Source organism: Microtus ochrogaster, unplaced genomic scaffold (assembly GCF_000317375.1).
Source record: "Microtus ochrogaster isolate Prairie Vole_2 unplaced genomic scaffold, MicOch1.0 UNK27, whole genome shotgun sequence".
Lineage (NCBI taxonomy): Eukaryota > Metazoa > Chordata > Mammalia > Rodentia > Cricetidae > Microtus > Microtus ochrogaster.
In genome coordinates this window covers 1,758,024-1,772,945 of record NW_004949125.1, presented here as the reverse complement: position 1 = coordinate 1,772,945, position 14,922 = coordinate 1,758,024, and the positions used below count along the sequence as shown (strand labels likewise).

Genomic DNA, 14,922 nt, shown 5'->3' with positions numbered 1-14,922 from the left:
CTCCTAGCTTCATCCCCTTCCCTGTCTTTCAAGGCTATTGAACCATTCAAACAACCCCAATGACGGAAGCCAGACACCGAGTCAGTGTCACTCAGGTAGGAGCCTCAGCTGGCTTTTGATGACTCGGTCCTTTCCCTCTCCTTCTGCACGATTAGAAAGTTGCTGAAGCAGACAGTGGCAGAAGAGAAATGCTTCTAATTACACAGAGCGTTTCGACCACAGAAGCTACGCACGGTGCTTCCCCCCCTTCTGGAAACCGAAAGTGCTATTGATTTCTGGGCGAGCTATGAAATGCGAGCTATTCCTCACCGCCTTTTGGGTCTTCATGATGGAAATCTGACAGGCAGCTCCCAGTGTGTCACGGGTTCTGGGTCCTCCACATCTACAGCGCAGCCAGCCTGCCCTCTGACCCCGTGGAAAGTTCACTTGGCTCAAACCCTGTCAGAGCAGCGACGCTCCATTTGTAAGTTAATACGTCCTGTTTAAAATGCTCCCAGCAGAGGTCAAGAGGCATTGCTGCGGAATCTATTAGACGAGATTGATGGAGGTTTTGGGGGTGGTGGATGGAAGCAGGACAGGAGCTGTCACAGAAGTTAGAAAGTTCTTCTGGGGTTAGCCCGTGCACCAGTCCATGTTGAGAACCTGCTAAAAAGGCATCGGAGAGATGGCTCGGTGAAAAAAGTGTTTCTCCTCCAAGTGTGGGGATCAGAATTCGGACCCATAGGACCCACATACAAAAATCCAGGAAGGCGTGGTGGCCTCCTGTAAACCCAGCACTCAGCAGGCCAGGACAGGTGGTCCCTAGGACAAGCTCGCTAGATAGACTAGCTGGACTCGGCGAGCTCCAGGCTCAGCCAGAGCCTGCTCAGTACATAAGGTGGCATGCAACTGGGGGAGGCACTGAAAGTCAAATTCCACACACAGACACCAGTGAACCTCCTCATCCTGGACTCACACACATTCAAATAAGCACACACACACACACACACTCACACATGTGCACACATACGCATGAGCGTATTCACACCATACACTTATATACACGCAAAGGAAAAACTCCACAACGAGCCAGGTGGGCACAGCACACTGTGTACCATGCAACCCGCAACCTGGTGTAATTCAGTAACAGAAGCGCCTGGGGTATATGGCAGGTGAGTGGTGGATTCAATTACTTCAGGGCTTGCCACCATACTGGGTTCCACCCGGTGTGGGAATAACTTGCTTACCTTCCCAAAGGGGCTTCCTGGAAGGAAACACATTTTTGAGATTTTTTTTTTAATGTATGCCCAAGACGGATCTGGGGGAAGCAGTGTGTTGTTGGTGTCCTTTCCTGTTGGTGCCGAGGGCAGCTTGTGACTATCACTCTCCCCCATCCCCACCCTTTTCTCCCTGAGAACTTAGCAGAGTCCCACATCCAGCCAACGGCCACATAAGCTACGTATACTTTCCCCAGTGGTCCCTGTGGAGTGCAGGGTGCTTTCTTGACCCTCTTTGAAGGGAGAGGGAGCTAGGCCCTGATAGGCTGAAATCCCAGCCGTCCCAGGTAAGCATCCCTGGCCTCCTTTGTTGCCTGCCAAATTTTGTTTCTGTACATGCCTGAGATCTCCCAAATGAAGCTGGCAATTACTTTTATGAGTTATTCTTTCCTCTTTCGATGTACAAGCATTTTCATTTCCCCCATTTCTGCTTGAAGGACCTACTCCAGGCCTTTCCAGAGCACAGCGCCAACAGCTGTAGGACACTCAGGGGACACTAAGTGACCTCCTAGCTGCAAAGGAAGCTTGACTCAGCTTTGCCCACATCATCCCCCTGTGTTTAGGACTAAGCTCCAGGGTCTGCAGGGGGACTAAGTGGAAGTCATGACCAAGAAAGGTTGTACACTCTCAGTTCCTGCTCGTTCCAACAGAGATGACTAGGAAGCAACCCAAGCACTGCCCCCATTCCCTCACCCCCACCATGCTGAGCCTTACTCTTCTCTGGAGGCTCATAACTAGAAATCATGTAGCCCACGGGGTGACCCGCCACTAGAAGTCACCTTGGAAAGGGAGCGGGAGCTGTCGGTGGCCCCTCTGGCAGCTGTTCCCCTGCCTTAGGTACCTGTCCTCACCTTCCATCCCCGCCTTTCTGGGACCAGGGTTACAAGCACATGCCAACATAGTTGTTTTTTTTTTTTTTTTACTTGAGTTCTGGAAATCCAGTTCATATCTTTACTAACTGAAGCATCTCCCCAGCCCGCATGTGATCTGATTTGAAAGAATAATGTACCACCCAAATGGACACCCGAGTCCCTTCTCACTGCCCATCTCAGAGCTGGGAGAATCTGTCACTTTCCAGCCAGATTATTGTTCTTTTGACTTTCTATGTAGCTGCTCTTGTGTGTCCCACCCCTCTTGCCCATGCTCCACTGATGGAGTTCTCTTTTCATGTCTACTTGACACACGCTAGGGACTCTCAGTCAAGGGCATGCCTCCATTAAGAGTTGCCCATAGTGCACATTCTTCCTTCCTTCCTTCCTTCCTTCCTTCCTTCCTTCCTTCCTTCCTTCCTTCCTTCCTTCCTTCCTTTTTTTTGTTTGTTTTTCAAGACAGGGTTTCTCCATGAAACAAACAGTCTTGGCTGTCCTGGAACTCACTCTTTAGAACATACTGGCCTCGAACTCACAGAGATCTGCCTGCCTCTGCCTCCAGAGCACTGAGATTAAAGGCGTGTGCCACCACCGCCCGGCTTGTAGTGCATTTTCTTAATTAGCAGTATATGTGGGTGGTGCCATCCCTGGGCTGGTGGTCCCAGATGCTATAAGACAGAAATCTAAGAAAGCCATGAGAGCAAGTCAGTAAGCAGCTCCCTTCCATGGCCTCTGCATCAGCTCCTGCCTCCAGGTTCCTGCCCTGAATCTAGTAAAACATGACTTCCTTCAATGAAGTAGGACCTGACATTCGGGAGCAGAAACAAGCCCATTTCCTCCCTGAATTGCTTTGGTTGTGGTCACTTCAAACACAACAGTGGAAACCCTAACTAAGACGTCTTCCAACTCAGTATTTCCAGCTTGTCATTCCCTCTTAAACCTGTCATGGCTCTCAAGTGCCAAATACATATACTAGGCAGAGTCTCCAGCCTCAGAACCCTTTTAAATTAAGCCTTGATTTCTCTGACTGTACACAGAACTCAAGGGCTCTGTCAATAGAATGGGGAATCAGTTAATAGTAATCAGGTATAACCCATAGCCTTGCTCACAATTTTATAAAGATTTGCTCTATTTTTTTAATTTATTTATTTATTAAGGATTTCTGCCTCCTCCCCGCCACCACCTCCCATTTCCCTCCCCCTCCTCCTATCAAGTCCCTCTCCCACATCCGCTCGAAGAGCAATCAGGGTTCCCTGACCTGTGGGAAGTTCAAGGACCGCCCACCTCCATTTGCTCTATTTTTAATTATGTGCATGAGTGTGCATTTGCATTTGAGTGCAGTGTCCAGTGAGGCCAGAAGAGGGCGTCAGACTCCCTGGAGCTGGAGTTATGGGCAGTTTTAAGTTGTCCAGCATGGGCACCGTAAGTGCTCCTAACCACTGAGCCATCTCTCTAGCCCTCATGCTAGTCATTTGAAGTGTTTCCAAGTTTACTGTTGTTTTATTAAACAGGCTCATTAACGCAAGCATTTATTGTCCAGGCTGTCTGCTGCTTGCCTCTTCAAACGGGTGGTCAGGAATCCCTTGCAGATGGACAAGCCCTGCTTGGCTGTCCAGCATTTTAATATTGCTGCTACTTGCTGGGTAGGCAGCGCTGACTGTTTTTAATTTATAAAGGAGGATTTATGGACTCTTGGATGGCAACCGACAGCCAATCAATAAGGGCTGATAATAACAGCGTGTAATATCAAGGAACATTAGGTCTGAGGCAGGATTTGGGGAGAGAAGTGGGCAGTTAGAAACCTTATCATTTGAAAAAAGGTCAAGGCCCTGGTAGCAATAAAAATGCCTAAGCAAATAAAACCACACCTGTGAACTGAGAACCTCGTAAATTGCTGAGAAAGAAAGGCTTAGAGACCCCATGAAGGGAAATTGCTCTCCCCTACTCCTTGGACCAGGATTTGGGTTGCTGTAGGACCAATGTGGCCATTAAGAAAGGGACTGTGTAATACTGCTTAGGACAACAATGACAAGTGCAAGTGGCCAATGTCATTGAGGTGCCTGGGGCTGCAACAGGAATCTTCCAGAAACCAGAGGAGGAGTTAGTGGCCCTAGAAAGGCTTAACTGTAAACCCTGGGGCTGAGCCTTGGCGTGTACTGGGAGAGGATCTACCACTTTCTGACATTCTGCCTCATTTCTTTGAGGGATGGGGGAGCACTTATTGATCTTACATTGTTGACTTATATAATAATTTAAAAAGCCCAAAGTCATGAATTCTCTTTCCAATAATCATATTGCCTAAACTAAAGCAGTATCTGTGAACAGTTGTCAGTTTCAAAAGATAGCCATAATAGCAAGGCTGTTCTGACCCGCTGACAGTTGTGACCCACTGAGGAAAGAAAGAGTTCACAGGCCTTCCCAAGACTGCATATATGATCAGATGTAAGCCCCACCTGCCCAAGGACCAGGTAACCTCCTGGGATTCTGGGAGTTAGAGATCTGGAAACTAACAACAAAGCATCTTGGCACTACTTACCTGGAAAATTTCCAAGTGATAGTTTTGACCAAAATTTCATCTTGGTTAGTATTTAATACACTTAATAAAAGCTTGTTTAAATTTGGCCAAAAGGGTGGAAGAGTATTTTTTTTTCTTTTTGGCCAATTTTAGGATTAACTTAGACTCTCCTAACACTCCATATACGATGTACCTAGACTCTTTTGCTCCCAGCTCCCAGAGGAACAGAGTGCTAAGACACTAAGTTTCTCCTCAGCAGCGACGAGGAGGTTCAGGAATAGGCAAGGAGTGAGATCCCATTGACGCACTTATGGGTTAGATTTTCCTGTAAAGCTCTTGGAAACGGAAGCGCCTGGAGAAATAAAACATATCTCTCACTTAAACCTTCCCTAGGCTACCTGGCTGATTAGAAGGTCTGTGATTTTGGAGAGCTGGAATGGTAGAGGTCCAAAGCCAGATCATCTTGGGCTCTCTCTAGCCCTCAACATCAGCATTTCTGGTCCAGCTCCATGGGGTGACCTAGCATCTTTAAGAAGCCTAGGTAAAGAAATCCTTTGCTATATACAAAAAGGACATGTAGCTCCCAACAGCTCAGTCTGAGCATGGCATCAGAGAGCATCTGAGGCCCGGAGCAGTGACATTCCGGCTTTGCTGTGAGCTTTCTGTCAAGGTATTTAAAAAGTGTCTTGAACTGTGACTTACTCTGTTCTGTGACTAACAAGATCTCATTTCTACCGTGGAGCATATCTTTGGGGACAACTTGAGTTTGCATTCTTTGTCTATGGTCACTAGTATTTGACCCCAGAATAAACAAGCCCTTACCCATTTTGAGGTAAGGCCTGTGTTTTTACTGACATCCCCCTAGAGAGCTGCATATTCCAATCAGACCTGACTGACTCCAAGCCCCAGTTTCCCACAGAGGTTCCCCAACCCCCTGGCAACTCACCTCCTTGTAAGGTATACTCGGTCACTGCCCTGCTGAAGACTCCCAGGCCTGCGCCATTGTAGGCAGCCACCTGGATCTCATACTGGGTCCAGATGATGAGGTCAGTGACCAGGCAGTAGTTCACCTCCGGGCTGCTAATGTTCCTCTGCTGATGCTCCCCGGGCAGGCCAGCCAGGCGGTACCTATGGCAGAGAGGAAGCATGAGGGCTGGGACACCGCCCACGGTGGACTGTGATCGCCTTGAGAGGATGGCGGAGGTCAGCAGGCATGGACAAGGCTTTGAGTTAGGCCTGACCACAGCATGCCTTGGTCAATGGCTTCATACATGCTATACTCTAATCTCACGGTGACTGTAAACTCCAGGTGAAGTCGAACAGGCTTTCAACTCCGGATGGCCATTGGGAAATTCTGTTGGTTTTGTTGCTGCTGCTTCAAGGTAAAGTCTTGCCACTGTAGCCTAGATGTCCTAGAACTTACCTGGTAGCCCATGCTGGCCTCTGACTTGCAGTAATCCTCATGCCTCAGTTTCTCAGCTGGGACTGCAAGTGTGCACCACTCCACTCAGACTCGGTTTCCCATGTGAGAAAATGCGATAGAAATGCCTCCATACAAGAGAGACCCGCACTGTCAGCCGAGATAGACTGCCCCAGCTGCTGGAAAGAGGCTATGGGGATCCTGGAGGCTGGTGGAACCCAAATGATGCTCCTTTCCTCCCTCTCTCCTTCCTTTCTATTGAGACAGGGTCTTGCTATGCAGCTCAGGCTTGCCTGGGACCCATGATACTCCTGCTTCAGCTTCCTGAATTACCCAGATGTGTATCATCACATTCTAAAAGTTCTGCATGTCAGGTGTGAACTGCTGAGTGTGTACAGTGACTCGGAGTCAAGGTTTGGAACCTGATCACTATCAGGGATGGAGAGAAAGGTTGATCCTGCAGCTACATTGCCTGGAGAAAACAGGAAGCCAGTGGTCTGTGGTCTCCTGCCCTCTGTCCTAGTGCCCCGTCCTGTTTCCATTTAAGAATAATCTAAATTAGTCCACAGATACCCCAGACTTAGAGTGAGTAGCTTTGAAAACATACTGAAACTTCTAAAGGGCTAGTCCATGGCTAAGTATGACCAATTGCTTTTTGGGGGGACCTTTGTGGGTTCTTGGGTAACATGTCCTTCAGCACCCTGAAGCAGAAATTTAAAGTTGGTCTTATTCACAAGATGGCTTACACAAACCATCTCTGAAAAAAAAAAAAAAAAGCATGAATTAGGGAACGGCTTTTGTGCTGTGGAAGGCCTTTTCCTGCATTATTTTCATTAGCAAATGTTTTTCCATGATTCCGTTTATAGAAGTTAATGTACTGAAGTAGCTCAGTTAATTCACAGAGCTTTTCTGGATCAGTTCCCCTGGGTAAAATGAGAGACACGTACAGTCAGTCATCCTGCGGGCTTCTCGAAGCGTCCAATTTATAGCCCAGTTGTTCTTGCCTCCGCGAAATGCGGCTTTGTGTGATACCCAGAGAGGGGAAATGACTGACAAGACGTTCTTAAACAGAGAGGCAGCTGCAGACCCACTAACTTCTCACAGCGACTGGAGTCACCAGGGTCTTCCCAGCTACTGCCCCACTGACAGAGCAGAGGGAAGGGACGCACCCAGGACAGGACAGGAACTCCCAGACCAACAGGGTCACCGAGGCAGGAAAACTAAAGCCCAGAAACCACAATTTCCCTAAGAGATATGCAAATGAGGGAGTAGAGGAGGCCAGAGAAGTTTCTTCTTCAATCCAGGACTTCCCTGGGACATTCTTCCTGTCTAAGGAACCCTTTGTGCTTGGTAAGGCCGATTTGGAAGGAAACAGAAAGGAGGAAGGACAGAAAGCCTTGAAGGCATGAAGGTCAAAGCTAGCTTTCTCAGCACCAGGTCTTGGTTAGAAGGCTCCTCCCAAACAGTCCTGAACGGAAGCTCTGGGAAAGAACTGCGCTTTCGGCTGAGCCCGGCTAGGAGGGTTGAAGGATGAGAACTTCACTGTGTGAGGTTGGTGAGTTACAGGTCTAATATCTAATTAAAATTACTCCTGGGCTGTCTTTAGCCCCTCGACAGCCATTCCTTGCCTACCTCTGTGTCTGAACTAACATCCTAAGGATTAACAGGCAAGACCTGAAATGAATCAATGTAACAGACCACTGGCTTCCCCCAACCAAAAGGCTGAGAGTGCTGTTAGCTGGCATCCGAGGTCGACAGTGCCTTGATTTAGGACTTTCTTTGTTCTTTGACCGTAAAACTGCAAGGAACTGTCCTCATGTTGGAATGCAGAATTAGAGGTGACCCGAATCTGAGTTGGGCCACGGTCACTTACAGTTGGTTCCAGAAATAAGCTCTTTTATTTCTGATATTCAAGGTGGAGGTGTGCTTTCAGGCGGACAGAAGCTTGTGTTTAAATCTTGATTCCCACCTGGTGGGTTGGAGTGGGCGGAGTCTCATCTAATCAGTAGATTCATAATTGGCTCAGGAGTTGGTGGGAACCAGGTGGGGCCTGCTGGAGAAGGTGGGTCGCTATGACTGAACCTTTCAGGTATACACTTTGTGCCTAGCTCCTGCCATAGTCTTTCTGCTTCAAGGCCTCTGTAGATCAGCACTGCCCCCCTGTAGGCCCTTCCACTCTCCCACCCACCACAAGCCCAGAGCAATAGAGCCAAGTGAGCACACAAGGAGCCCTTGGGAACCATAGGCCAAGATAAACCCCTCAGAGGGAGACTAGAAATACAGGGGGAGCGAAGGGGACAGGAGAGGGAAAGCCAGACCTTCCTCGTTTGTGTTTCCTGCCAACAGAGTCTACGACAATCAGCAGATAAAGTCCTGAATGCCTGGACATACATCCAGGCTGTGAAGTCAATAAGCGGAGGGTGTGGCCCAGCTGACAGAAGCCTGGCTGGCAAGCAGGAGGCCCTGGTTCCGCCCCAGCCCCTGGTAAACTGCATATGGTAGTGCCCATTGGTAATCCTAGCGCTCGGAAGTTGGCGGCAGGAAGAACAGAAGATCAAGACCGTCCTTGGCTACATAGCGAGTTTGAGGCTAGCCTGGGCTACATGAGCATCTGCCTCAAAACCAACCACACAAACACAGCAGGGAATAACCACACACAACCGGGCTGACTTGGAGTCAATCTGCCTGCAGCCCCGAGTGTTCCTGCGTCAGCAATCCCCCCTCTCCTTATCAGAAAAGGTGAACCCGAGCAACCTGCCTTGGATTGCAGGAACGAGAGGAAGGGCTTTCCTTGAAACTGAGGTTTCGCTTAAGCTTGACATCGTTAAAGCTTGCTGTAATGAGTCTTAGGAGACGTGTAACCCAGAGAGCACCATGAATATGCATCTCCACAGGACACCTCCCTGCACCCACGCCTTGGGCTTATCCACCATCAGTTCCTTATATGATTCTGTGTAAATATCATCCCTCTTTTAAGATAAGCATAAGGAAATGTTTAATTATTATTGCTGTCATGTGTGCGTGTATGGTCTGTATGTGTTCATATGTGTGTGTGTGCACGTGTGCATGTGGGTGTATGCGCACCTATGTGTGAATGTGTGTGGAGGCCAGAGGTCAACACTAGCTTTCCTCTCTGCTCCACGGGGGTCTCTCACTGAACCTGGAGCTCATCCATTTGGCTAGTCTGGCTGATAAATGAGCTTCAGAGATCCCCCTATCTTGCCCAACTCCCAGCCCCTGCTCTGGGGTGACTGACATGTGGCACCAGGCCCAGCTTTTTGTGTGGGTGCTAAGGACTCACACTCAGGCACTCAATGCTTGCAGAGCCAGCCTCTCAACCACTGAGCCACCTCCCAGGCCCCGAGCAGATATTTCTTCACCGCTTTCTGGGAGACACTGCAAAGTCACCCCTGGGAAGGTCTGGCTCCAGGGAGCCCTTCACTACCCAACACACTTTCCAAGGAAAGGCTATGAGATTAGCACTGGGGAGACATGGTGGGGGACACAGGCTGAGGTCCTTGTTCAGGACATGAAGCCTGTCCCACCATACATTCTCCTCAGCAACTTCGTCAGGGAAGAGTAGGATTCACTTTGAAAATAGAATGGGCAAGGGGGTCCACTCTGGCCCGGGCTCTAGGGGTCCTGGGGACGTATGCTGGATGTCTGAGAAGGTCAAGGAGAAGGACGACTCCACAGAGCATCCTCTTTCCTCCTTTCTGGGAGGATCTGTTACCCTGGAGATGGGCTCAGTCAGAACGGATGAATTTTTATCCAGAAATAAACAGGATTTTTTTTTAAAGGACATAACCCTGAGTGCCTCTCAGAGAAACATGCTGCCTATTATTATAAATATTTTATCACCGTGCGAGCACCCTAACGACTTCTTACGGTGTGAGCCACCAAGGTGATTGATCTTCTATTTGCTCCCATGCATTGTGTGTTGGATCCGACACAGAGCCTGTGCCCTGGAGGGTTCTCGCTCGGAAAGCAAACCACGAGCTGCAAGCTGGGGCCTTTCTCAGAAGCATTTGCAGGCGAATGCATCTTGGTACGGGTCTTTAATTTCCACCCACTTTGATATTCAAGGCCTGGGGTGGTGTGCCCTCATTTTTTTTTTAGGACTTCCTTTGACTTAAGCTCTCAATATTACAGATGCCCCCCTTCCCCCCTCCAATCCAATAGCACTGTCACCAAGAATCTTTTAAGGACAGTAATCCCAAAAAGTAGAGAGATGTGCAGTCTGCCACGTAACCTCATAACATCAGACAGTTTTATTATTAGGCTCTGTGCCCCAAGCGTGTTCAGGGGGACAAACATCACCGCCCCTACTTGACAGGCTCTGCCTTGGGGACCCTCCTTCTTCAGAGAAAGGCGCTGGTTGTGAGCAGGGCAAGCTAATTATTTTCATTAGTTGACGGGTGTGGACATGGGGGATGGCTAAAGTCGGAAGGGAAGCACAGCCTTGAGGCACAGGAACCCTTAGTGTGAGGCAGCAGAAGGATGGGTAGGAAGGTCAGGCTACTGGCAACTGCCACCAACTGGAACAGAGCCCAGGGCCACTGCTGCTGGATGACATGACTGTCTCCCTCTGACCTTTTGCAAATGGAGGATGACAGCTGGGGGCAGAGATATGGGGAGCATGGGCACTGACTTCCTGTTGGTCCTTTAAGCCCCGTTAGACAGACAAGGCTGAGCTCAGGTTAGAGGAGAATCATAGGCTGCAGGGAGGCGGAAGAACAGCAGGGAACTGGCTGTGTCCTGCAGCTCTGGCTCGCTCCGAGCAGGGGCTTTCCACAAAGAAGCCTTCTCTCCAGCAACCATCTTCTCTTAAGGGTCTCTCGGTGCACGCAGAAGCCCCATCTCCCATCTCACTCCACGGTTAGCTGAAGTGAGGTGACTACAGTCACAGGTCCTTTACAGGCGAAGCAAATGGAGCTGAAGAGCCACCATTCTCAAGCTGACATTCCGGCACTTGGGAGGTGAGATGAGAGATCAGGAGGTTGTGAGCCTCCCTGGCTACCTCGTGAGCTGGAGGCCAACCTGGCTACATGAGACCTTGACACAGCAAAAGACATGCAATAGGGGCCAGAGAGATGGCGATACGTAAGGGTGCTTGCTGCAAGGCTAGCGTGATCTGAGTTTATCTCTGGGCCCCCGCAGTGGGAGGACAGAATGTCGTCTGACGAAACTCCATACACTAAATAAAGAAACGTCATGCAACTACAAATGATACAGAAAGGGAAGAAAGAAAGAGGCCCGGTGGGGGGGTGTGTGTGTGTCAGAGTCGTCAGGAAAAAACCCACATCTCTCATAATGTAAATATCTGTACTTTCTGACGGTCTTGGCGACCCCCGGGGAAAGGGTCCTTTATGGTGGTAGATAACTCCTGTAAGGTCAGCACTTGGGAGCTGAAGGCAGGAGGATACGGTGTTCAAGAATGTCCTCAACCGGGCTGGAGAGATGGCTCAGGGGGTAAGGGTACTAGTTGCTCTTCCAGAGGTCCTGAGTTCAATTCTCAGCAACCACATGGTGGCTCACAGCCATCTGTAATGTAATGAGACCTGGTGCCTTCCTTGCCAGAAGTATATTGTATGCTTAATAAATAAATAAATCTTTAAAAAAAGAATGTCCTCAGGCACATTAACAAGTTCTAGGCCAGCATGACCTACACAAGACTTGTCTCAAACAAGAAAGCAATAACAAGAACAAAAAGAGAAAGAGAGACCCCAATATTTTCACAATTTCCTTCCTAGTTAGACCTCTGTTAAACAAGCACTCATGAACCCCAGCCCAGTGTGTGACAGGGAGGTATTTGGAGAATAATGAATGGATTCCTGCTTCAGTAAAGCCCATAAGATTGAGGGGTGATGATGGTGTATACTTTTAATCCCAGCACTCTGGAGGCAGAGGCAGGCGGATCTCTGTGAGTTTGAGGACAGCCTGCAGCCTGGTCTACAGAGTTAGTTCCAGGACAGCCAGGGCTACACAGAAAAACCCTGTCTTGAAAAACCAAAAAGAAGAAGGAAGAGGGGAGCAGGAGAAGGAAGAGGAAGAGGAGGAGGAGAAGGAGAAGAAGAAGAAGAGGAGGAGGAGAAGGAGGAGGAGGAAGAGGAGGAGGAGGAGAGGAGGAGGAAGAAACCCTTTAATTCTAATCAATCTTTTCTCTTTTAATTTGTCTCAACAAAAAGCTCCACAGGGATGACATTTGGTGTCATTTTGACATTAGTGGTAGCTTGGACAAAGGAGGTGCTTCGCTCAGATGCAAACCTACCATCCCTGCTTAGGCTGGGCTAGCAACCTGCACATCCTTTGGTGACATTTGGTAGGTACACATGTACCTTCATCCTGCCCTAACACCAAAAAATACATCGCTTTCATTCCCAACACCTAAACATTGTCAAGTTGTGAGTATACATGAATATGTGTATATAAGTTTCTTTGGGGGGCCTGGAGAGATGGCTTTACAGTTAAGAGCTCTTACTGTGGACCTGAGTTCAGTTCCCAGCTCACAACTGCCAGTAACTCAAGTTTTAGGGCAGCAGTTCTCAACCTGTAGATCATGACCTCTTTCGGGGTCAAATGGCCCTTTCATAGGGGTTATCTAAGACCATAAGAAAACACAGATATTCACATTACAATTCCAAACAGTAGCAAAATTACAGTGATGAAGTGGCAATTATTTTATGGTTGGGATTACTGCAACATGAGAAACTGTAGTAGATAGGGGGCCAAGGCACTCGGAAGGTTGAGAGCCACTGCTCTAGGGCATTTGACACCCTCTTCTGATCTCCTAGGGTACACTTAGGTACACATACCCATACACATATATGCATAACCAATGTTTTTCCTTTGCTATGCCAGAAGATCTGGCAAAAATGGAACAAATTAGCATAGTAACTGTTGGTTAAACACTACCTCAAATTAATTCAGTTAAGTGATTGTTCTTACAAAAGTAGGCATCCATAGAGGAAGGGTCACAGTGAAGAATGCATCTGCTATCTTTTCCATAGTGCCCCCTCAATTCTCCTACTCAGTGCAAATGCTAACACTTGTCTGCGTGGCCTCCACACACCCAGGAGGCCCCCACAAGGGTGCCCATTGGCTGTGAACTCTGCTTTGCTGCAGTAAGCACCCCTACCTAGAGTCTGTCACTTGACCTGCACCCCAAAGTTCTTATTGGCTGCTGCTAACAGTTAACAGGACAGCCTGAAGGTTTGTTCTAGGTACTTGCCTGAGGATGTAGCCCCGGAGCACCCCATTGTGTTCCGTTTCTGGTGGTGGCTGCCACTGCACCATGATGGACTGGTTGGTTCTCCCACTGGCTACAATGTTTTTTGGGGGAGCACTTGGTGGTTCTTCTGGTAACATCAACCTAAAGATAAAAATATATTAGAGAGAGAGAGGTAAGAGTCAGCAGCAAGGTACCCGGCCCAGAGCCTTGTTGAGGAGAAATCCAGCCGAAAGCATGCAGCTGACCTCACTGGGGCTGTGTGTGCAAGAGTTACGGCAGTCAGCAACTCAGCCAGGAGGCAATGGTGGAGGTGTGGTTCATTGTGTTCATCTAGTGTCCTGCTTAGCTCTAACTGTTAACTTTACAAAAACCTAAAAACACCTGGGAAGACAGTCTAAATGAGAAATGATCTATCTTAGGTTGGTCTGTGGGTATGTCTGTGGGGGACCATCTTAATCGAGCTGACAGACATGGGAAGACCCAGACCACTGTGGGCAGTATTATTCCCTATGCAGGAGATACTGGTTTGAGTAAGAGTGGAGAAATCCCGCCAAGCACAAGCAAACACATATACGTGTGTCAGTTTCCCTCCGTCTTAACTATGGTTGTGGCGTGACCACCTGCCTTCTGTCTCCACTTCTCCACTATGATGGACTGTAACCTGGACTGCCAGCTGAAACAAACCCCTTCTCCCCTAAGCACTTTTATCAGGGTTCTTTATCACAGCCACAGAAATGACACTAGGACATCCATGAGGCCCTGGGTTCCAACCCCTGCATCGTATACTTTGGGTGTGGTTGCATGTCTGTAATCTCAGCACTCTGTTGGTAGAGGGAGGAGGGTTGTCCTCGGCTACATAGTGAATTCCAGGCCAGCCTGGACTACATAAGACTCCGCCCCTCAAAGAAGGCAGTGCTGTCAGGAGGGACCTGAGAATGCACAGAGCACCTTGGGAAGGGTCTATGACAGCTGCTGTCTCTAAGCAGTTAAGGGAAATACAGCTAGCTCAGAATGTGCCAGTGTTCATGCTGCTCAGGTTTCCGCCAGAACCGTGAGGCTGGTCATTCATCTCTGTATCTACTGTTGGGATCCACACCATCTAGGCTCTGGGTGGGGGTCAGGCTCACTCACCTGCTGGTCTCCGTGCTGTACTGGCCCTTGCCTACTTGGTTCACAGCGCACACCCTGAACTGATAGGTTCGGGCTGGAGTCAAGCCACTCACAGTGACGGCTGTCATCTCCGGGTCAACATTTGACAGATGCACTTTCCATGGAGAGTCTACAAGAATGAGCAGAGCAGAGACACTCACGAGCATGCGCCGTCATGGGACGTGGACAAGCACGGTCTTGTTTGCTCTCCCAGACCAGGGCTAGGAGAGGTGGTGGCTAGCTCACTTTATAAATGGGCAAACCAGGGCTCTCAGCTGTGTGGCTAGCAACTGGTGTGCTGGCATGAAGTTCATGAGCCTCACCCCAAACCCAGGGTAGAATCCTGTTATTCCTATGGCCATCCCAGGACAAGAGGGATGAAAGACACCTCCATCTGTCCTCAGCAAGGAACTATGTGTGGCTCTGAGTGTGTCCCTCTCTCCCTCCCTCCTTTCTTTTCTTTCTGTTTGTCTTTATTCCTT

The 14,922-nt window shown here is 48.9% G+C and overlaps 1 protein-coding gene across 1 annotated transcript in view; it reads right to left on the bottom strand.

Annotated features, from left to right (window-relative positions):
* Positions 1-14,922, bottom strand: part of Sdk1 (sidekick cell adhesion molecule 1) — a 622,567-nt gene that overhangs the window by 195,133 nt on the left and 412,512 nt on the right. Inside the window, exons 14-16 of the mRNA XM_026789743.1 lie at positions 14,423-14,570; positions 13,292-13,432; positions 5,587-5,768 (exon numbers count right to left, since the gene is read on the bottom strand). Of these exons, the coding sequence (XP_026645544.1) occupies positions 5,587-5,768; positions 13,292-13,432; positions 14,423-14,570 (471 nt within the window). The remainder of the gene's footprint in view (positions 1-5,586; positions 5,769-13,291; positions 13,433-14,422; positions 14,571-14,922) is intronic.